General features: G+C 35.4%; 1 protein-coding gene and 2 long non-coding RNA genes across 7 annotated transcripts in view; all 3 read left to right on the top strand.

The window, feature by feature from the left end:
* The first annotated feature begins 1362 nt into the window (after positions 1 to 1362).
* On the top strand, positions 1363 to 4335 carry LOC145227565 (uncharacterized). The gene is made up of 3 exons (XR_013859924.1): positions 1363 to 1799; positions 2492 to 2679; positions 3567 to 4335. It is a non-coding gene; the product is annotated as an uncharacterized LOC145227565 (long non-coding RNA).
* Positions 4336 to 4673: 338 nt separating this feature from the next.
* On the top strand, positions 4674 to 7284 carry LOC145227566 (uncharacterized). Its single transcript, XR_013859925.1, has 3 exons — positions 4674 to 5642; positions 6194 to 6712; positions 6985 to 7284. It is a non-coding gene; the product is annotated as an uncharacterized LOC145227566 (long non-coding RNA).
* A 760-nt stretch (positions 7285 to 8044) lies between these two features.
* LOC145227562 (mitogen-activated protein kinase-binding protein 1-like) overlaps positions 8045 to 20969 on the top strand; it is a 78940-nt gene continuing 66015 nt past the window's right edge. For 4 of the 5 annotated variants that reach the window (XR_013859923.1, XM_080092419.1, XM_080092418.1 and 1 more), the window contains exons 1-8: positions 8045 to 8436; positions 8710 to 9036; positions 9307 to 13387; positions 13508 to 13745; positions 13974 to 14075; positions 14518 to 14716; positions 15480 to 15547; positions 15813 to 16804. Coding sequence is in view for 2 of the 5 variants with exons in the window: in XM_080092418.1 (XP_079948544.1) it covers positions 16780 to 16804 (25 nt within the window). In the remaining 3 variants the exon portion in view is untranslated. Of the gene's footprint in view, positions 8437 to 8709; positions 9037 to 9306; positions 13388 to 13507; positions 13746 to 13973; positions 14076 to 14517; positions 14717 to 15479; positions 15548 to 15812; positions 16805 to 20969 lie in introns of those variants that run through there. The other variant, XM_080092420.1, reaches the window with a different exon arrangement.

Here is a 20969-nt window from a genome sequence, read left to right as displayed (position 1 = left end):
GGTAGATACTTTAACACCAAAAACTAGCGGCACTAGAGTCCGGTTCACTTTAAGTCAAATGACAAATAGTTTGTGATAGTTTATAAGTGCTGTTTAAATCATTAGAACGCAACTGTTGCTGTAGTGTGGTGGAAAAAACAATGCCTCATACGCACGATTTTTGGGTTCAAATCCCGTTCAATTTTTGTCTATTTTTTTTCTTTTTTTTGCAGGCTTGTAGAAATGCCGACGGTTAAGGCTATTAGGGTCAGGTGAAGATTTAAAATCAAAAATAACGTTAAAAACAAGCATTTTCAAACATTTGACCTGACGTTACCTTCTTAAACCTAAAGTGAACCGGACTCCAGTGCCGCTAGTTTTTGGTGTTAAAGCAGTGGTTCTCAACCTTTTTTACTATGCGGCCTTTAGAGATTTTCTAACACCACGCGACCCCTTTACACACGCACACACACAGGAAGTTTAACTACCAGCATGTGTTGATTGTGTTCATCACACATTTGCAATCTAACGTGGCTGCAATAGTTCGGCGTTTTGCTGTATTCCGGAAAACCCCTATTTTTCACTAACTATTTCACTATTTCGTGTTTTTTTATGTTAAGAAAAACCAAAACCCGCAATTATAGAAGTATACAATCGCAAATATTGTTGCGCCCGTCCTAAATCAAACGGTCGTGTGAGTTACTATATGCTAAACAAAAGTCACAGGGAAAGTTTTTATGATACAGATAAAATAATTCCGTGTTCGGTTGCGTCTCCGCGACCCCCTCAAAAGTGCTTGGCGACCCCTTGGGGGGTCGCGACCCCCAGGTTGAGAAACACTGTGTTAAAGTATCTACCGTTTGTTAACAGACGTGGCGAAAATTTTTATCTTAAAAGTTGAGACTGTTTTTGGTCGTTTTGTCGAAAAATTATGAAGATTAACGACAAAATCGTTTGGTAACACGTTTTTGGAATAACATTCTGAAAGTTTTGAGTTTCAATTTAAGTTGGAAACGTCGTTGCCGATGACCCTGTTTTACAGTTTACTAAGAAGGTTTTCCGCCTTATGCGATTTTATTTACGAATTTACCGTGTACTTTATGTTTTGTCAGATTTCTAGAGGATTAATAATAAACGCATTCCAAGATCTGAACAGAGAGAATGAAAAATGCAACAGAGAGAATGAAATCCAAAACATGTCTTCTACTCCAGCCGAAATTATGACAAGACTGGGTGCTATTTTTCTTTTGCCTGTCACCTACCTCATATCACTGTCGTGCCAAGATGGAGCTTATGGGCTTGAAAGGCTGAGGCAGTTTTTCTTTTTAATCCAAGACTTTAAAACAACATTCAGCATCTGAAAGGTAGGTCTGTGTGCTGCAGTATATTGTGATCATTTTAGTAGGTTAGGTGAACCTTTAGGACATTCTCAATCACCTCATTACAGTTTTTTCATGTTTTTAAAAAACAGGGGGTTCAGTTTGGGGGTATGCAAATGTGCATTCATGCGTAACGACAACTTTAAAAGCTCATATCTTGAAGAGCACACTAGCTAGAAAGTTGAGTAATGGCTCAAATGTAAGCTCTTGTTGAGTACCTTACTTGTTCTTCATTTTGTGCTTGCCTTTTGTAATTTGTTTGAAGCTGGGTCATAATAAAAAACGAGTTCATTTTTCAGATATTTTTGTGATACTGCTTCTGTTATCTATATTTTATGTGTCCTATTTTGTGATTAAAAGTTGTTAAGATGCAAAAGTGTAGTGTAGGTGTCTCACTGGATACTGAATGCCACAAAAAGACATATCCAACACAAAAACAAGGTATTTTACCAATTGACTCTCTAACAGATAAAGAGCAAATGCTTCTGAATATCCGAGTTGCTGCTGATAAGGGTAATGAATGTTGTTTGGAGAACCCATGTATTTCCACAAGTACAAATACATTGGTTGGCACCCTTCCTTGCAGAAAAAGTGTTGTGATCCTTTTCAAGCCCACAGTAAACCAGTTAAAAATCGTAATGTACATCCTATCACTTGGGAATGTTACCAAACTTGTAAAAACAATTTAAACATTGTACCGGGGAAAAAGGTGTGTGCCAAATGCAGCACAAGACTTTTTTTTAATGTATATGCTACATGGTTTGGAGTAGCATACTCTTCTCCATTATAAAGCTCTTTGAATGAGACATGATACTGCTGGTTGACTTTTTGCTGACAGCGAGCCTGGTATCAGTAAAAGGCTCAGTAGCAAGAAAAATATGTGTGTATATAATAGTTTTTGACACAGTTAGGCGATGGGGCTGTAGGTACATACCATGCATTGTAAGGCAGATTAATTTATTCATGGTAAAAATCATTAGTTGAGTGTTTCTTGGCACATGCAGGTTCTTCAACCAGTGTCCTCAAATATTTTAGAGGGTCCTTGGTGGATCTTTGGCGAATAGTACCATAACACACTTTCTTGCTAAACATTATTTGTTTGCCTTACCTACTGCTCTCTGTATATGTTGCAGGTGGCCACATAAGTTCAATTCGCTTTCCATGTGAGCTGTTGTCTTTGCTGGATGCAGGAGGTGGAAGGAATCATTGCAATAAACTCCTATAGGCTACAACATACAGTGCTTTTGCTGCATGTTTAGAAGTATCTACCAGCGTATGCACACAAAAATGTTGTCCTTGCAATTTCGAACAGCTATGCAAGGTAACTACTGTAAATGACACCTACATTTTTTGTTTGTATTCTAATCCTTTATAGTGATTTTTTTTTTGGATACCCTTTCGAACACTAGTTTCGTATGCATGGGCATATATATGCAAATTTAATGCTCGGGTGAGTTTGTGCAACTGCTCGGCTGAGCACCAAGCACCAGAATATTCAGTTCTCGGTAGCAAGTACTCTGGTTCTGGCTCAGTGCGGCCAATCCCTAGTATTTACTTTGGTCTATAACACGGATGGCGAACCTTTTCAGTTGAATGGGTCATACATGAGATTATATTTCGGAAAGAAAACAAAGTGGGTCACTTATTTTATTACATGTCAATGTCAATGAGAAGCTTGTTGCTGCATCTTCTCTGCAAGTCTTACAATCCTAGATAGTTTTCAGCTTAATACACGCAGCAGTCATATCCGAGCTAATACGATTCCTGGCACTTGATTTTACCAAATCCATGTGTGCAAACAAGGATTCGCATGAATATTTAAATTTGGGTCACTAAAAAAAACTACAAGTGGGTCATGAAAATTCATGTGGCAGGTCACTTCTTCGCCATCCCTGGTCTATGAGGACATTAAAAAAGCAATGGTTTTAGGTTTGAATATTTTTGCAAATGATCCATTACCATGATAGTAAGTTTTATGTCATTATGAAATGTTTCAAACCCGGGTGATAGACTAGAATGGCATACATAATTTGTTGCTTGTAACTAAGTCACATTGCTAAGCTGTTTATGTTTGGCCTGGAAACCAATTTTCTTAGCCAAGTGTAGGCTGACCCTTGCCGCTAAATATTTTTGACCAGTGTATGCTTGGCAAAGCCACATATACACTTTGATTTCATTTCTAAATGTATTTTTGTATTCTTATTTCAGGCTTGCAAAGTAGCAGAAGGACACATACATACCAACATTTGAGTCATAGCATGGATTTACTGATGGATTATTTTCTTTGTCCCCCCCCCCCCCACACACACACACACTTTCATACGGTATTTTTAAGATTATCCACCAGAGCATTGTTGGTTTAATGTGTCGGGTATGCAAGTTTTTACAGCAAGTGTTTTGTGTTATTGCAAAGTACTGGAACCCCTGGTTTTTGCACCTTTTTCTTCACTGTAGGTTTTTAAAGCTGTTTAATTGAAGCCCATTATAAACTATACTTTACAAATTTACACTCTTTAAGCCATGTGTGCGTATAGTACTGGGACTGTGTCTTTCAGTTTTTCATTTCTGGGTTAATGTGTTGGTCTCAGAAGTTAACATTTGATAAGACATGTTACATTTAAATTCAAGCTGTTATTTTTATGTTTTGATTCAAACAGGCTAACTTATGTAGATATAAACCCCTATGTTTTCTGCACCAATTGCTTAAGTTATTTCTACTTTGTATTTGTCGTCTAAGTGCTGTATATGTTCATTAGTGTGTCCCTTGATTTCACAAACCTTCCTGCTTGAAAACATTTGACATTGCATCGCTTCAGACAGTAAGGTTGCTGAAATAGTTTTAATAGAAGATGTGTTTTGTAGAAGGCATGGTTCCAGTAAATGAAATGTCCTATTTTAGTGGATCCTATTATGTATGCTTTCGCTTGTGTTCAAAATCTGGTGCATGTTTTTGGCGTAAATAAAGTTTTCTTTTAGATCCGTCCGTGTTGTTTTGCATTGTGTAAAATATCTCTTTATTATGTTTGTGTTGTTACTTGATAAGGCAGACAGAGATTTATTTAAACATAGAATAAAAGGAATTCATAAAATCACATGTAAACGTTGAGATTTGTCAAAGAATGTTTGTTGACAAGCTTTTTGTGGAAATTTGGTCACGCACTAACGACCATGTCATGAAAAGTGATACCATAAAAAAATACTTTGTTATCAATTGTGGCATGAATTTGGGGAAAAAATTGCATTTTTGGAGTTAAAATAATATTTGGTGTTTTAATTTACCGCAGTTGTTTAAAACATTTATTAGTGAAGTTTTCTGAATCTAATTAACGTGACGCAATAATTCATGAGTTTGGCAAATATGATTTCAGTGGTTAGTTATGACGTAACATTTTTTCAGAAGTTTCCAGTGCCGAAATTCAGCTATTGCTGGCTATCTCCGGTTTTGTTTTGTGCCAATGAATGGGCAATAAATTCTTTTTCATAAAAATTTGACCGCGTGATGACCTTTTGCCAAATGCAAACTCAAATAAAGAAGTAACGTTTCATTGGTCCAAGAACGATAGTAGATTGCGTTTTTTTGCTGCACAAGTGATTTACAAGTTAAACTTTTACGCCTTGATGGAATTGCAAGTTCAGAAGTTCGTTAATGTGCATTTATTTCCGAAAATTATTGAGCGCGAAACATATTTATTGAACAGCTGTGAAAATAAACATTGCGTCATCAGCGATCAGCTGTTTGTAAACAGACGTGGCGAAAAATTTTCATCTTTAAAGTTGAGACTGTTTTTGGTCGTTTTGTCGCAAAATTATGAAGATTAAAGACAAAATCGTGCTTTTGCTTTTGCTGCCTGATAAGAAGTCGTATTTTGGTAAAAGTTAGTTTCAAAATTTTTACATATTTAATGAGAAAAATAACGGCCCAAGTAGACATAAAAAGCAACTTGCCTCAATATCACTGATGTGGGCATGAGCATTTGCAGAAGCAGTTATAAAATAATAAACCATGTTGCATTTACATCTATTTGAGCTTTTATTTTTATGACTAAATTTATGAACAGATCCATGCATATTGTTTAATATATTTTTACATTAATTATTTTGAACTTACAATTGGATTTTTGCAGAGGTTATGAAGTGCTTGCGATGTCAGTAGATGTCTACAACATGTGGCTGCATCTTGTATTTTCTGATCACTCACTTGTTATAACTGATGTGATGGATTTTGAAAAACCAAATGTCACTTCAGTTTCCAGGTTTCACAGCTCGTGTGTCTAGGAAATCAAGGTTTGTCTTTGGAACATACATATATTGAAGTTACATCACTAAAAAAATTATATTTCATCACAAAAGACAATTGTAAACAATAAATGTTATTAATCGGGATACACTGCTCTTCGATATCCAAAATACTGAAAAACAGTGACTGATCGTTTTTTAGTGATTTATTTTTTTTAAATGTTAAATGTGCTCAAAAAAAGCATCGTCAGTTTCTGTACCCCTCACATCCATGGAGATCATAACATAATTCATAACAAAAAGTATATAGGCTTATGTCAATAGACATACTATAACTATTCAAATATCATCAGTAGTGGCTGAAAATGAATGAAATGTTGTAACATCAGCTGCTGTAATCATGTCTCATGAGTGTAAATTGTCTGCTCCACAGTAATTATAACAGTGGAATTATAAATGTAAACCAAATTCAGAAAAGTCTTTCTGATTTAATTTATTTAGTCAAATTCTGGTTTTGTTTTTGTCACTGATTTAAATCACTGGGGCACAAAACCCTGTTTACATGTAATAATAGTTTCTTCCTTATGGTGTTTTTGCAGACTCTTCCTGATTGTGCTGAGTCAGCTGTTTTGTTTCGGTTTTAAATGACGGCAGAGTCAGGATTTGGAAAATCGATGACCAAACATGTGTACGAACCTTATATATTGTGGCTGTTTGTAGGATATATGTATTGGACGATCAATAAGAACATTATATATTGTGGCTGTTTGTAGGATATATGTATTGGACGATCAATAAGAACATTATATATTGTTGCTGTTTGTAGGATATATGTATTGGACGATCAATAAGAACATTATATATTGTGGCTGTTTGTAGGATATATGTATTGGACGATCAATAAGAACATTATATATTGTGGCTGTTTGTAGGATATATGTATTGAACCAACAATAAGTTAGTTATTGAATATTAGTAGGTTCTGAAACACACAATTCTATTGGAAAGTATGGAGAAACACTCCACGGACACTAAAACATCGGTTGAAGCACGTTGCATTTCTGTTCATAATGACGGCAAACACATGCGGTTGGCGACAGGAGTCGGAGTATCCAGCAGTATGTATTCAACATACTTCCTAATTCAATTTGTAGTCATCTTTATGTCTGGGCACATTGGGGAATTCTGCACACAATTTAACACTCTTTATCATAAATATGCATCAGTAATTTCATCGCTGGTTTATAGACTGCACCTATTTTAGCTTGTTTTTCCAAGCCACAGTAAATTTGGAATTTGGTTTTAAGTTGTTATTTTTGATTTGTTTTTTTGTAATCCTTAAGACTAAATAGTTTTGCGTTTTTTATGACAACCAATCATTTGTTTTTAGTGTGTACGACCTTATGACATTTAAGAGGATATCATTTATTTCGTCACACGACGGGGATATATTAAGCATGGATTATTCTCACCGTGGTTCGATGCTTGCAAGCGCGAGTAGAGATCGATGTGTTCACATGTTTACTGATGATTATATTCCGTCCAACACGATAGCTGATCATTCTGCTGCCGTCACTGCTGTGAAGTTTGCGAACCGAGATTATGAGGTAAACTGTCATGTAGGGAAGTTGAAACTAGTATAACTAGGTATTTTAGAATAGTTGTTTCGATTCTAGAATATCTAATCCAAGTCTTATATTTTTTTTATTGTGATCTGGACAACAATGTTTCCCGAGGTAAACTGTCACTGGTGTGGCTATTTCGATCCAGTTGACATAGAATGTAAATTCAATGCACTAGTATCATTTACACGAACTATAATAAACTGCGTTAAAACGCTGGAATTTAAATCATACAAGTTAACAAGGTTAAATTTGGCAAATGAAACACACACGTTTAAGTGATTTGCCTTTGAACCAAATATGTAACATTTGAAAATCTGACTTTTTTCCAAACCTTCCTTTGTACATTGCTTTTTACTTTGCCTAAGCGTTCTTAAGTACACACATATGTACATATATATATATACAATTATTGCGTGGAATCAGTGACTCAATCATCAATGATACCTTCCCAGAATTCATTATTTCAAGTTTCCAAAAACTGTGCAGTGACCCATTACAGTATCCAAAATGGGCTGTTGATGCACTTAATTCTGTAAATGTCAAAATTAAGGTGACAATCCTGAGGTTAAAGTTGGGATTTTAAATTGAATTCACAATAATGTAAACCTAAATAGCATGATATATACATATATATATATATATTAGTCACAGTAAAACTGTCCAGTTTTCTGCTACCAAATGTGTAACATTTAAAAATCTGACTTTTTTCCGAACCTTTCTTTGTACATTGCTTTTTACTTTGCCTAAGCTTTCTTAATTATATATATATATATCAGTCACAGTGAAAGTGTCCAGTTTTCAGCTGCATTTGTTTTTGTGCCACTTTTGTGATTTTTGTGTTTTAGTCTCATTATGTTGTTTAACAGAGAGCATAGTTGTTTAATCTTGATGCTGACAATTCTTGGTCTAAATCAGATTTATAATTACAGTTTGGACTAATGAGCTGTGGAACAGACAAGTGTCTCTACTACTACAACTGACATCAGTTGAGAACAACATTACATTGAGAAACACTCGATGGCTGACATGGACATTGTTGAGTAAGCAAATCCACAAAATTTTAAACCCAGCCATTCTAACTGTGGATTTTATTCATCGATGATTCAGTGCTAGTTGCGTGCAGCTGCAATTTAACCGAATATGACATCTTTGGTGCAAAACGCTTGTTGCAACCTCGTGTGTTGATAAAAACATCTATGTCCTCCAGTACACCACAGGTCAGTGTTGGTTTGCATTTAATGAGAAAATTGAAAAGCAATTTGCAGTTATGCAGTATTAATAAGTATTTCCACTTAATTCAATCAAACATGTTTTATTCATGTCAAATGACTAAATGTGTGTCTAGCAAATTTACTCATGGTAGGAATTTCACAATACTGGCCTTTTACAAGTTTGCATTTTTTCTGCATCAGTTTTTAAATTGCTTTAATGTATTTGCAACTGCTTTTCCAATTAACATTTTTAACAAGAATCTTTTGTTTGTCTCGCAGGAGATTGTATTTGCATGATCAGCCGGCATTCAGAGGTAACGGTTGCTCTCACTTTCGACCACAACTCTCACTTAATCTCCGCATCTGCCGACAGTTGCATATTTGGGCGGACATTTAGCCATCGGGTGACAGAAGAGCTCAAACAAACCCAGAAAGGTGCCACCTCCACACCTGGAAGTCCAGATTTAAATAAAACCTCATATTTTGCTACAAACGACTAGTTTACAGTAGAAATAATCGATGATTCGACGCATCCTAGTAATGTTGACATCCCGTTCAGTGATGAGTTTGACGACCCTTCAACTTTGACATTTCACAACAATCCAGGTAATGTCCCTTGCTGCGATTTCCAAATGATTTGTCCGTTAGTTGAGGTGTTTGCAGAGGTTTGATATGTTACTATTATCATATTTATTGACATTCAGAATACACTTTTTTATTTTTTTATGATTCCTTTATTGTTTTTCTTATTACACACATCAGTACAAACTTCATTATGCAAATTTAATTTGTAAAGAAGTGTCAACATTTTTATGCATTTTGCTGGTTTGTATTTATTTTGTTTGGCTTTTTAAGAACTTACAATTGCTTTTTCAGATGCTGAGCAACGAAATACTGATGAGTCATTGTTGTCAAAGTGAGTGACTAAGCAGTTGTCCAACGATGAGTCAGGGTTATTAAGCAACAAACCTTTACCTGAACTGGGGAAATGGGAGATAAATTACACAAAGAAAAGGTGGGATGTTGGGATTTAACTTTACAAATATGTGACAGACTAAAAACTTTGACAAGTCTTAAGTCGTCCACTGTTTTATTTAGACATATATATTTCACCTAAGTAATAGGCAGTGTTAGTTTCTAAAAACAACTAAGTCACATTGCTAAGCTGTTTATGTTTGGCCTGGAAACCAATTTTCTTAGGCAAGTGTAGGCTGACCCTTGGGGCTAAATATTTTTGACCAGTATATGCTTGGCAAAGCCACATATACATTTTAAACTTTGATTTCATTTCTAAATGTCTTTTTGTATTCTTATTTCAGGCTTGCACAGTAAAAGAAGGACACATACATACCAACATTTGAGTCATAGCTTGGATTTACTGATGGATTATTATGGGTCCCCTTCCCTGAAGGGGACACATATTGTTTTTGTCTATATTTTTTTTTTCTTTTTTTCTTTTTTTCTTTTTTTCTTTTTTTCTTTTTTCTTTTTTCTTTTTTTCTTTCTAACGCAGATTTGTTCCCACGTTTTGGTCAAGAAAGAATGGTTCAAACTTTTTCAAATTTACACACATTAAAGATATTGGTCTAAAGATGGTCCATGTAAATTTTGACCCCGTTTGATCCCCCGGTTCACCCACAGCCCCCCAAAACGTGAAATTTTTATCGCGGCTATTGTTCCCACGTTTTGGTCAAGAAAGAATGGTTCAAACTTTTTCAAATTTACACACATTGCAGATATTGGTCTAAAGATGGTCCATGTGAATTTTGACCCCGTATGACCCAGAGGTTCACCCATAGGCCCCCGAAACATAAATGTGTCTAACGCCCGTTTGGTCAAGAAAGGCACTGTAGGCAGAAGTACCAAGAGAGTAACTCACTGGTTTACGATAGCGGGAGGGCTCAGCTTGACGTCGGACAGACGTTTTACGAGACGTCGTTTCAGTGATTAGAAATCAGCTGTTTTGCACAGCAATGCTATGTCGTTTTATTAAGTGGTCACTCACATTTTCAGTTTTGGCGAAGGTTTTACACCTATGACGTGATATGAAACCTAATAACCGTGCTTCGGTTTTGTATATGTCAAGAAAAACTTTGTTAATAAAAGTTAAGATGAAAAAATTAACCTGAGTTTTGCCAAATAAATGTTTTTTAAATGCTCGTTGTCAGGTTGGCTGCCGCATGATCACGGGTTACTTAAGGTCAACTAGTCGGTATTACAAACACAGCTCAGAACTTTCTTCATAACGTAGCGTTTTTTTGACAATCAATTAAGGAGTCAATACTCAAGGCATGTATAAATTAGGCTTAACAGTATTGTTGAACACGAATGACGGCGTGCTATTGAAAACGGTGTCAAAAGGTCAAACAGTCGTTTGGCGTGTGCACCCTGAGAGGTTACTACTGGTCAATGGTACTCGTTTTGCGAAACAAAGTTAAATGAAAAACAATTTGTTATGTATACACTTGTAGCAAGTTGCTTTTTAATTTAAAGTGTCTGTAACACAACTGTTACAGCTTTCTAAAAAAATTGTGTTCAAAACCCGACCTTGGAGGATTATATCTGGGTCAAAGCAAGAGATTAGATTTAAGTCTTTGTTACGTTTTTTTAATTTTGTAATTACATGACAATAATAGTGCAAAAAGAATACGAACAATTTTTTTTATTGTTGGGTTAATGCTTTCTAAAAATTTGTCCTTAAGACTGTAAAAATCACCGCAACATTTGTTTACTGTAAATCCGCACAAACGCGCGTGTGGGGACCCATCAGTTTTTGTTTACAAAAACAATCATATGTGTAGATCAAATGATGTGTATAGTTAATTGGTAAATATCGTATAGAATATATAAAATGGAAGTATATCAGAAAGCCACTCTTCTAGTTTTCTTTGTCCCCCCCCCCCCCCACACACACACTTTTATACGGTATTTTCAAGATTATCCACCAGAGCATTGATGGTTTAATGTGTCGGGTATGCAATTTTTTTACAGAAAGTGTTTTGTGTTATGGCAAAGTACGGAAACCCCTGGTTTTTGAACCTTTTTCTTCACTGTAGGTTTTTAAAGCTGTTTAATTGAAGCCGGTCATAGAATATACTTTACAAATTTACACTCTTTAAGCCATGTGTGCGTATAGTGGGATTGTGTTTTTCCGTTTTTGATTTTGGGTGTAATGTGTTGGTCTCAGAAGGTAACATAAGATAAGACATGTTACATTTAAATTCAAGCTGTTATTTTTATGTTTTGATTCAAACAGGCTAACTTATGTGGATATAAACCCCTATCCTTTCAGCACCAATTGTTGTTTCTACTTTGTATTTGTAGCCTAATTGCTGTATATGTTCATTTGTGTGTCCCTTGATTTCACAAACCTTCCTGCTTGAAAACATTTGACATTGCATCACCTCAGACAGTAAGGTTGCTGAAATAGTTTTAATAGAAGATGTGTTTTGTAGAAGGCATGGTTCCAGTAAATGAAATGTCCTATTTTAGTGGATCCTATTATGTATGCTTTCGCTTGTGTTCAAAATCTGGTGCATGTTTTTGGCGTAAATAAAGTTTTCTTTTAGATCCGTCCGTGTTGTTTTGCATTGTGTAAAATATCTCTTTGTTATGTTTGTGCTGTTACTTGATAAGGCAGACAGAGATTTATTTAAACATAGAATAAAAGGAATCCATAAAATCACATGTAAACGTTGAGATTTGTCAAAAAATGTTTGTTGACAAGCTTTTTGTGGAAATTTGGTCACGCACTAACGACCATGTCATGAAAAGTGATACCATAAAAAAATACTTTGTTATCAATTGTGGCATGAATTTGGGAAAAAAATTGTACTTTTGGAGTTAAAATAATATTTGGTGTCTTAATTGACCGCAATTGTTTTCAAACTTTTTTGGTACAGTTTTCTGAATCTAATAAATGTGACGTAATAATTCCTAAATTGACAAATATGATTTCAGTGTTTAGTTATGACGTAACATTTTTTCAGAAATTTCCAGTGCCGAAATTCAGCTATTGCTGGCTATCTCCGGTTTTGTTTTGTGCCAATGAATGGGGAATAAATGCTTTTTCATAAAAAAAATGATCGCGTGATAACCTTTTGCCGAATGCAAACTCAAATAAAGAAGTAACGTTCATTGGTCCAAGAACGATAGTAGATTGCGTCTTTTTGCTGCACAAGTGATTTACAAGTTAAACTTTTACGCCTCGATGGAATTGCAAGTTCAGAAGTTCGTTAATGTGCATTTATTTCCGAAAATTATTGAGCGCGAAACATGTTTTTTGAACAGCTGTGAAAATAAACATTACGTCATCAGCTGTTTGTAAACAGACGTGGTGAAAATTTGTGTTTTATACATACTTTGTTTGTGTCTTAAAAGTTGAGACCTTGAGACTGTTTTTGGTCGTTTTGTCGCAAAATTATGAAGATTAAAGACAGAATCGTTAGGTAACTCAGCAGGGCTGCCACTCCTGCTGCCATTTTTCCCAATATCTTGGGATTTCAGTGCTGAGCTTGGGACTTTGGGAAAAACGTTTTAAATCTTGGGATTTTTTGGATTATCCGTTGAATACGTTTAAGGTTAACTTATTACCATTTTTCATCAAAAATAATCGTTTTTCAAAATCCATTTTTTGAATTAACAGTTTGCATAACAGTGCTTTGTCAATTTAGTGATCGAAGCCGTGTAAGTTGATTGAAAAACACTGTCAAAACTAGTAAGTCAGGTCAGCATTATTGCTTTTTCGATGTATCATGTACCAGTAAAAAGATGTACACAAAAACTATTTTTTCTTTCGTATTTTACTGGTATTTCTTAGCGTCTGTTTGAAGGTACGTGGTGGCTGGGTTCTGGCGTACTATAATAATTATGTTGCCTGCACTAGATTAGATATATATTGTGTGTTTGCCATTTTTTAGGTGATCTTGTGATTTTTCGACAAACCTTGGAATTTTTGGTAAGTGAACCTTGGGATATTTTAAAATTCTCAGTGGCAGCTCTGTGACCCTGTTTTACAGTTTACTAAGAAACTTTTCTGCCTTGTACGAACTTTAACTTGTACCTTATGTTTTGTCAGGTTTCTTGAGGATTAATATTCAATGCATTCCAAAGATCTGAATTGCAACAGAGAGAATGGTATCCAAACTTTGTCTTCTACTCCAGCTTAAATTATAATAAGATTGGGTGCTATTTTTCCATTGCTGTCACCTACCTTATATCACTGTCCTGTGAAGATGCAGCTGGTGGGCTTGGACGGCTGAGGCAGTTTTTTCGTTCTAAGCAAAGACTTTAGAACAACATTCAACATCTGAAAGGTAGGCATGTGTGTTGTAGTTTTCTACTGTTTAGCTGTTAACCTTGGAACAGTACTATACAGCCGAATTATGTCCAATTGGTACCTAGTCCGAAATGGCCTGTGCGATAATTTGGATTTTCTCTTGTATCCTAATGCTGTAAAATTTAGGGATACAAATATGATATAGGATCAAATGCATTTAGTGCTATGATTTGATCTTAAATTTATATTGTTGATTTTGTTTTAGATTTGAGATATTGGCTAACCCGCTGAGGCATACACTTATGATGCCAATTAGAAAACTGATGGATATTATTTTTTTGAAGACAGCACAGCATCTATTAATGAGGTATTTTAATGTGAGGTGATGTGTTAACTTTTATTTGTTTGATTTTAATGTATATGCTACATGGTTTGGAGTAGCATACTCTTCTCCATTATAAAGCTCTTTGAATGAGACATGATACTGCTGGTTGACTTTTTGCTGACAGCGAGCCCGGTATCAGTAAAAGCCTCAGTAGCAAGCAAAAATGTGTATGTATATATATAATAGTTTTTGACTCAGTTAGGCGATGGGGCTGTAGGTACATACCATGCATTGTAAGGCAGATTAATTTATTCATAGTATAAATCATTAGTTGAGTGTTTCTTGGCACATGTAGGTTTTTCAACCAGTGTCCTCGAATACTTAAGAGGCTCCTAGGTGGATCTTTGGCGAATAGTACCATAACACACTTTCTTGCTAAACATTATTTGTTTGCCTTACCTACTGCTCTCTGTATATGTTGCAGGTGGCCACATAAGTTCAATTTGCTTTCCATGCGAACTGTTGTCTTAGCGGGATGCAGTGGTGATGCAGGAGGTAGAAGAAATCATTGCAATAAACTCCTTTGGGCTACAAAATACAGTGCTTTTGCTGCATGATCAGAAGTATCCACCAGCATATGTACACAAAAATGCTGTCTTTGCAATTTCGAACAGCTATCCTAGGTAAATGCTGCAAAATGACACTTATACAATTAGTCTTTTTCCTGTTTTTTTTGTAGTGTAATGTTTATGTGTTGTCCCTAAACAAATCCCACAGCCTGGCAATGAGTTGTGGCAAACATATTGTCATCTTCTGCTTTAGAGTGTAGAAAACAAATATAGGATCGATGCATTTACTGCTTTGATTAGATCAGTGGTTCTTAACCTTTTTCTGTTGTTACCCACAAAATGTTTTGATGGATATCAATTACCCCTTTTTAGAAAAATATCACCTAACATTTTTGGGGTCTAAATTATCCTTACTACTACAAACGAAACAAATGCTACCTCATGCCTGTGATGCCTATCACTAACTGGACTATACCGTCAATTGTATACGAAACAGATATTTACAAGAGACTCTAGTTCTAGTTTGATGACATCACAAATAGCATGGTTATGAGTGTAACATATTGAGACTGTTAGAGTAGAAGTGCATAACAACATTTGCCATCGAAGTTACTTCTTTTTTATTTTGAAAACGTTGCAGGACGCAGAGAAATTTATTTAGTTTGACTTTTTATTGAATTATTTTGAATAAATTTTACCCTCATTACAAAATTTTTGCTGGTTACAATAATGATAATTAAGAATCTAAAAATAACTATAACAGAAAATCTATGTTACCCCTTTTAAAATGCCAAATTACCACTTTGGGGGTAACTACCCACAGGTTAAGAACCACTGGATTAGATCTTAAATTTATATATTGTTGATTTTGTTTTAGGTTTGAGATATTGGCTAACTTCTTTGTTTTGGAAGACAGCACAGCATCTTTTAATTAGGAATTTTAATGTGAGGTGATATGTTAACTTTTATTTGTTTGATTTTAATGTATATACTACATGGTTTGGAATAAAATACTCTTGGAGTAGCATGTTTATCGAAAGCATTCATGACCCCCACTAAAATGGTAAACAACCCTATCTTAGGTCGCAACACATAGGTTAAACACCACTGGTGTAGATTCTGCTCAAACCATTGGTAGCTGTTGTTTTTTTGTTGTTTGATGCACAGGTATATTTTCCTTTTAAATGTTAAACTTTTCTGTTTTTTACAGGTTTGTTTGGTCACATGATCCAACATGTGTTCATCCAGATTACAAGTGACATCCATCATGAGTCTTTTATGCAAGCCTGATATAGAAAAGATTGGATTATTATGGGTCCCTTTCCCTGAAGGGGACACATATTGATTTTACTCAAAATGTTTTTTTTCTTCTTTTTTCTTCTACCCAAAGTTTGTCCGACTCTTTTTTTTCATTTAATGTTTGATGGCTTTTCCTGAAATTTACACAGATGGTAGATATAGTTATGAAGATGTGAATCCCACTTTGTTTTTGTTGATAACCCCAGTATTTACCCCACTAGACCCCTAAAATAGGTATTTTCCCCCGAAGTTTGTCCGACTCGTTTTTCTATCAAATGGTTGATGGATGTGGCTGAAACTTATACAGATGGTAGATATAGTTATGTTAATGTGCATCCCACTTTGTTTGTCCGGATAATCGTAGTATTTACCCCACCAGCCCCCTAAAATGGGTGAGTTCGTGAACAATGTCAGAATTGGCTAAAATTTGGATAGCTTGTAAAGTATGCCAATTATCGTTATTGCACCATTGCAGTTCGGGGGTTGTTAACAGCCCTTTGACTTTCAACTTTGCATGTGTGGGGACCCATGAGTTTTTGCCTGCAGAAACAACCAAGGTTATAAAAGACGATGGCTAATATGGGACCCAATACAAAAAAAGGATAGGAAATTAATGTATGTTTTAAAATAGCTCATAGTGTAAACTTTTCTGTTTTTAGCTGGTTTGCTTGGTCACATGATCCAACATGTGCTCATCTTAACATTTTTTGTTTGCCTTACCTACTTCTCTTTGCATGTATTGCAGGTGACCACATAAGTTCCATTCGCTTGCCATGTGAGCTGTTGTCTTAGCAGGATGCAGTGGTGATGCAGGATGTGGAAGGAATCATTGCAATAAAAAGTGCTTTTGCTGCATGATCTGAAGTATACACACAAAAATGTTGTCCTTGCAATTTGACACAGGTAACCAAGGTAGCTCCTGTAAACGATACCCATTTTTGTATTTATTTTCAGTGTTTATGTGTTGCCCACGAACAAATCCCACAGCCTGTTCTTGGAAACTCTTTCGCACACTGCCCGGCATAAATATGCAAATTTCATACTCGGGTCAGTTTGTGCAACTGCTCAGCCGAGCACCGAGCATCAAAACAACAGTGCTCGGTACCGAGCACTCGGGTTCTAGCTCGGCTTGGCCCATCCCTTGCCAATAAGGTACATAAGAACGACCTGATTTAATCGCGTAAATAAGCGTGCCCCCGAAAAACAGTATGAAGTTCGCTTGTCATTTCCGTTTTGCTTACATGAACGAATTGAAACTTTTCAAGCTATGTCTGACTGCAATTCCGAATTGGCTCGTGAAAACCGTTTAATTTTATGTCATTTCGTTTACGTTTTATGGCCAATAAGGTATATTAAGAACGACCTGATTTTATCGCGTTAATAGTCTTGCACTCGAAAAAAAATGAAGTTCGCTTGTCATTTCCGTTTTGCTTACATGAACGAACTGTAACTTTTCAAGCTATTTCTGACTGCAATTCCGAATTGGCTCGTGAAAACCGTTTAATTTTATCTCATTTCGTTTACGTTTTATGGCCAGCTAGGTACATTAAGAACGACCTGATTTAATCGCGTTAATAATCTTGCCCTCGAAAAAAAATGAAGTTCGCTTGTCATTTCTGTTTTGCTTACATGAACGAACTGTAACTTTTCAAGCTATGTCTAAATGCAATTCCGAATTGCCTCGTGAAAACCGTTTAATTTTATGTCATTTCGTTTACGTTTTATAGCCAATAAGGTATATTAAGAACGACCTGATTTAATCGCGTTAATAGTCTTGCACTCGAAAAAAAATGAAGTTCGCTTGTCATTTCCGTTTTGCTTACATGAACGAATTGAAACTTTTCAAGCTATTTCTGACTGCAATTCCGAATTGGCTCGTGAAAACCGTTTAATTTTATCTCATTTCGTTTACGTTTTATAGCCAATAAGGTATATTAAGAACGACCTGATTTAATCGCGTTAATAGTCTTGCACTCGAAAAAAAATGAAGTTCGCTTGTCATTTCCGTTTTGCTTACATGAACGAATTGAAACTTTTCAAGCTATTTCTGACTGCAATTCCGAATTGGCTCGTGAAAACCGTTTAATTTTATCTCATTTCGTTTACGTTTTATAGCCAATAAGGTATATTAAGAACGACCTGATTTAATCGCGTTAATAGTCTTGCACTCGAAAAAAAATGAAGTTCGCTTGTCATTTCCGTTTTGCTTACATGAACGAATTGAAACTTTTCAAGCTATTTCTGACTGTAATTCCGAATTGGCTCGTGAAAACCGTTTAATTTTATCTCATTTCGTTTACGTTTTATAGCCAATAAGGTATATTAAGAACGACCTGATTTAATCGCGTTAATAGTCTTGCCCCGGAAAAACAGTATGAAGTTCGCTTGTCATTTCCGTTTTGCTTACATGAACGAATTAAAACTTTGCAAGCTATGTCTAAATGCAATTCCGAATTGCCTCGTGAAAACCGTTTAATTTTATCTCATTTCGTTTACGTTTTATGGCCAATAAGGTATATTAAGAACGACCTGATTTAATCGCGTTAATAGTCTTGCACTCGACAAAAAATGAAGTTCGCTTGTCATTTCCGTTTTGCTTACATGAACGAATTAAAACTTTGCAAGCTATGTCTAAATGCAATTCCGAATTGGCTCGTGAAAACCGTTTAATTTTATCTCATTTCGTTTACGTTTTATGGCCAATAAGGTGTATTAAGAACGACCTGATTTAATCGCGTTAATAGTCTTGCCCTCGAAAAAAAATGAAGTTCGCTTGTCATTTCTGTTTTGCTTACATGAACGAACTGTAACTTTTCAAGCTATGTCTAAATGCAATTCCGAATTGGCTCGTGAAAACCGTTTAATTTTATCTCACTTCGTTTACGTTTTGTGGCCAATAAGGTATATTAAGAACGACCTGATTTAATCGCGTTAATAGTCTTGCACTCGAAAAAAAATGAAGTTCGCTTGTCATTTCCGTTTTGCTTACATGAACGAATTGAAACTTTTCAAGCTATTTCTGACTGCAATTCCGAATTGGCTCGTGAAAACCGTTTAATTTTATCTCATTTCGTTTACGTTTTATAGCCAATAAGGTATATTAAGAACGACCTGATTTAATCGCGTTAATAGTCTTGCACTCGAAAAAAAATGAAGTTCGCTTGTCATTTCCGTTTTGCTTACATGAACGAATTGAAACTTTTCAAGCTATTTCTGACTGTAATTCCGAATTGGCTCGTGAAAACCGTTTAATTTTATCTCATTTCGTTTACGTTTTATAGCCAATAAGGTATATTAAGAACGACCTGATTTAATCGCGTTAATAGTCTTGCCCCGGAAAAACAGTATGAAGTTCGCTTGTCATTTCCGTTTTGCTTACATGAACGAATTAAAACTTTGCAAGCTATGTCTAAATGCAATTCCGAATTGCCTCGTGAAAACCGTTTAATTTTATCTCATTTCGTTTACGTTTTATGGCCAATAAGGTATATTAAGAACGACCTGATTTAATCGCGTTAATAGTCTTGCACTCGACAAAAAATGAAGTTCGCTTGTCATTTCCGTTTTGCTTACATGAACGAATTAAAACTTTGCAAGCTATGTCTAAATGCAATTCCGAATTGGCTCGTGAAAACCGTTTAATTTTATCTCATTTCGTTTACGTTTTATGGCCAATAAGGTGTATTAAGAACGACCTGATTTAATCGCGTTAATAGTCTTGCCCTCGAAAAAAAATGAAGTTCGCTTGTCATTTCTGTTTTGCTTACATGAACGAACTGTAACTTTTCAAGCTATGTCTAAATGCAATTCCGAATTGGCTCGTGAAAACCGTTTAATTTTATCTCACTTCGTTTACGTTTTGTGGCCAATAAGGTATATTAAGAACGACCTGATTTAATCGCGTTAATAGTCTTGCACTCGAAAAAAATGAAGTTCGCTTGTCATTTCTGTTTTGCTTACATGAACGAACTGTAACTTTTCAAGCTATGTCTGACTGCAATTCCGAATTGGCTCGTGAAAACCGTTTAATTTTATCTCATTTCGTTTACGTTTTATGGCCAATAAGGTATATTAAGAACGACCTGATTTAATCGCGTTAATAGTCTTGCACTCGAAAAAAATGAAGTTCGCTTGTCATTTCTGTTTTGCTTACATGAACGAACTGTAACTTTTCAAGCTATGTCTGACTGCAATTCCGAATTGGCTAGTGAAAACCGTTTAATTTTATCTCATTTCGTTTACGTTTTATGGCCAATAAGGTATATTAAGAACGACCTGATTTAATCGCGTTAATAGTCTTGCACTCGAAAAAAATGAAGTTCGCTTGTCATTTCTGTTTTGCTTACAAGAACGAACTGTAACTTTTCAAGCTATGTCTGACTGCAATTCCGAATTGGCTCGTGAAAACCGTTTAATTTTATCTCATTTCGTTTACGTTTTATGGCCAATAAGGTATATTAAGAACAACCTGATTTAATCGCGTTAATAGTCTTGCACTCGACAAAAAATGAAGTTCGCTTGTCATTTCCGTTTTGCTTACATGAACGAATTGAAACTTTTCAAGCTATTTCTGACTGCAATTCCGAATTGGCCCGTGAAAACCGTTTAATTTTATCTCATTTCGTTTACGTTTTATAGCCAATAAGGTATATTAAGAACGACCTGATTTAATCGCGTTAATAGTCTTGCACTCGAAAAAAAATGAAGTTCGCTTGTCATTTCCGTTTTGCTTACATGAACGAATTGAAACTTTTCAAGCTATTTCTGACTGTAATTCCGAATTGGCTCGTGAAAACCGTTTAATTTTATCTCATTTCGTTTACGTTTTATAGCCAATAAGGTATATTAAGAACGACCTGATTTAATCGCGTTAATAGTCTTGCCCCGGAAAAACAGTATGAAGTTCGCTTGTCATTTCCGTTTTGCTTACATGAACGAATTAAAACTTTGCAAGCTATGTCTAAATGCAATTCCGAATTGCCTCGTGAAAACCGTTTAATTTTATCTCATTTCGTTTACGTTTTATGGCCAATAAGGTATATTAAGAACGACCTGATTTAATCGCGTT

This window comes from Phallusia mammillata, chromosome 5 (assembly GCF_965637545.1).
Source record: "Phallusia mammillata chromosome 5, kaPhaMamm4.hap1.1, whole genome shotgun sequence".
In the NCBI taxonomy this organism is placed as follows: domain Eukaryota; kingdom Metazoa; phylum Chordata; class Ascidiacea; order Phlebobranchia; family Ascidiidae; genus Phallusia; species Phallusia mammillata.
This window is presented reverse-complemented; position numbering and strand designations above follow the sequence as displayed.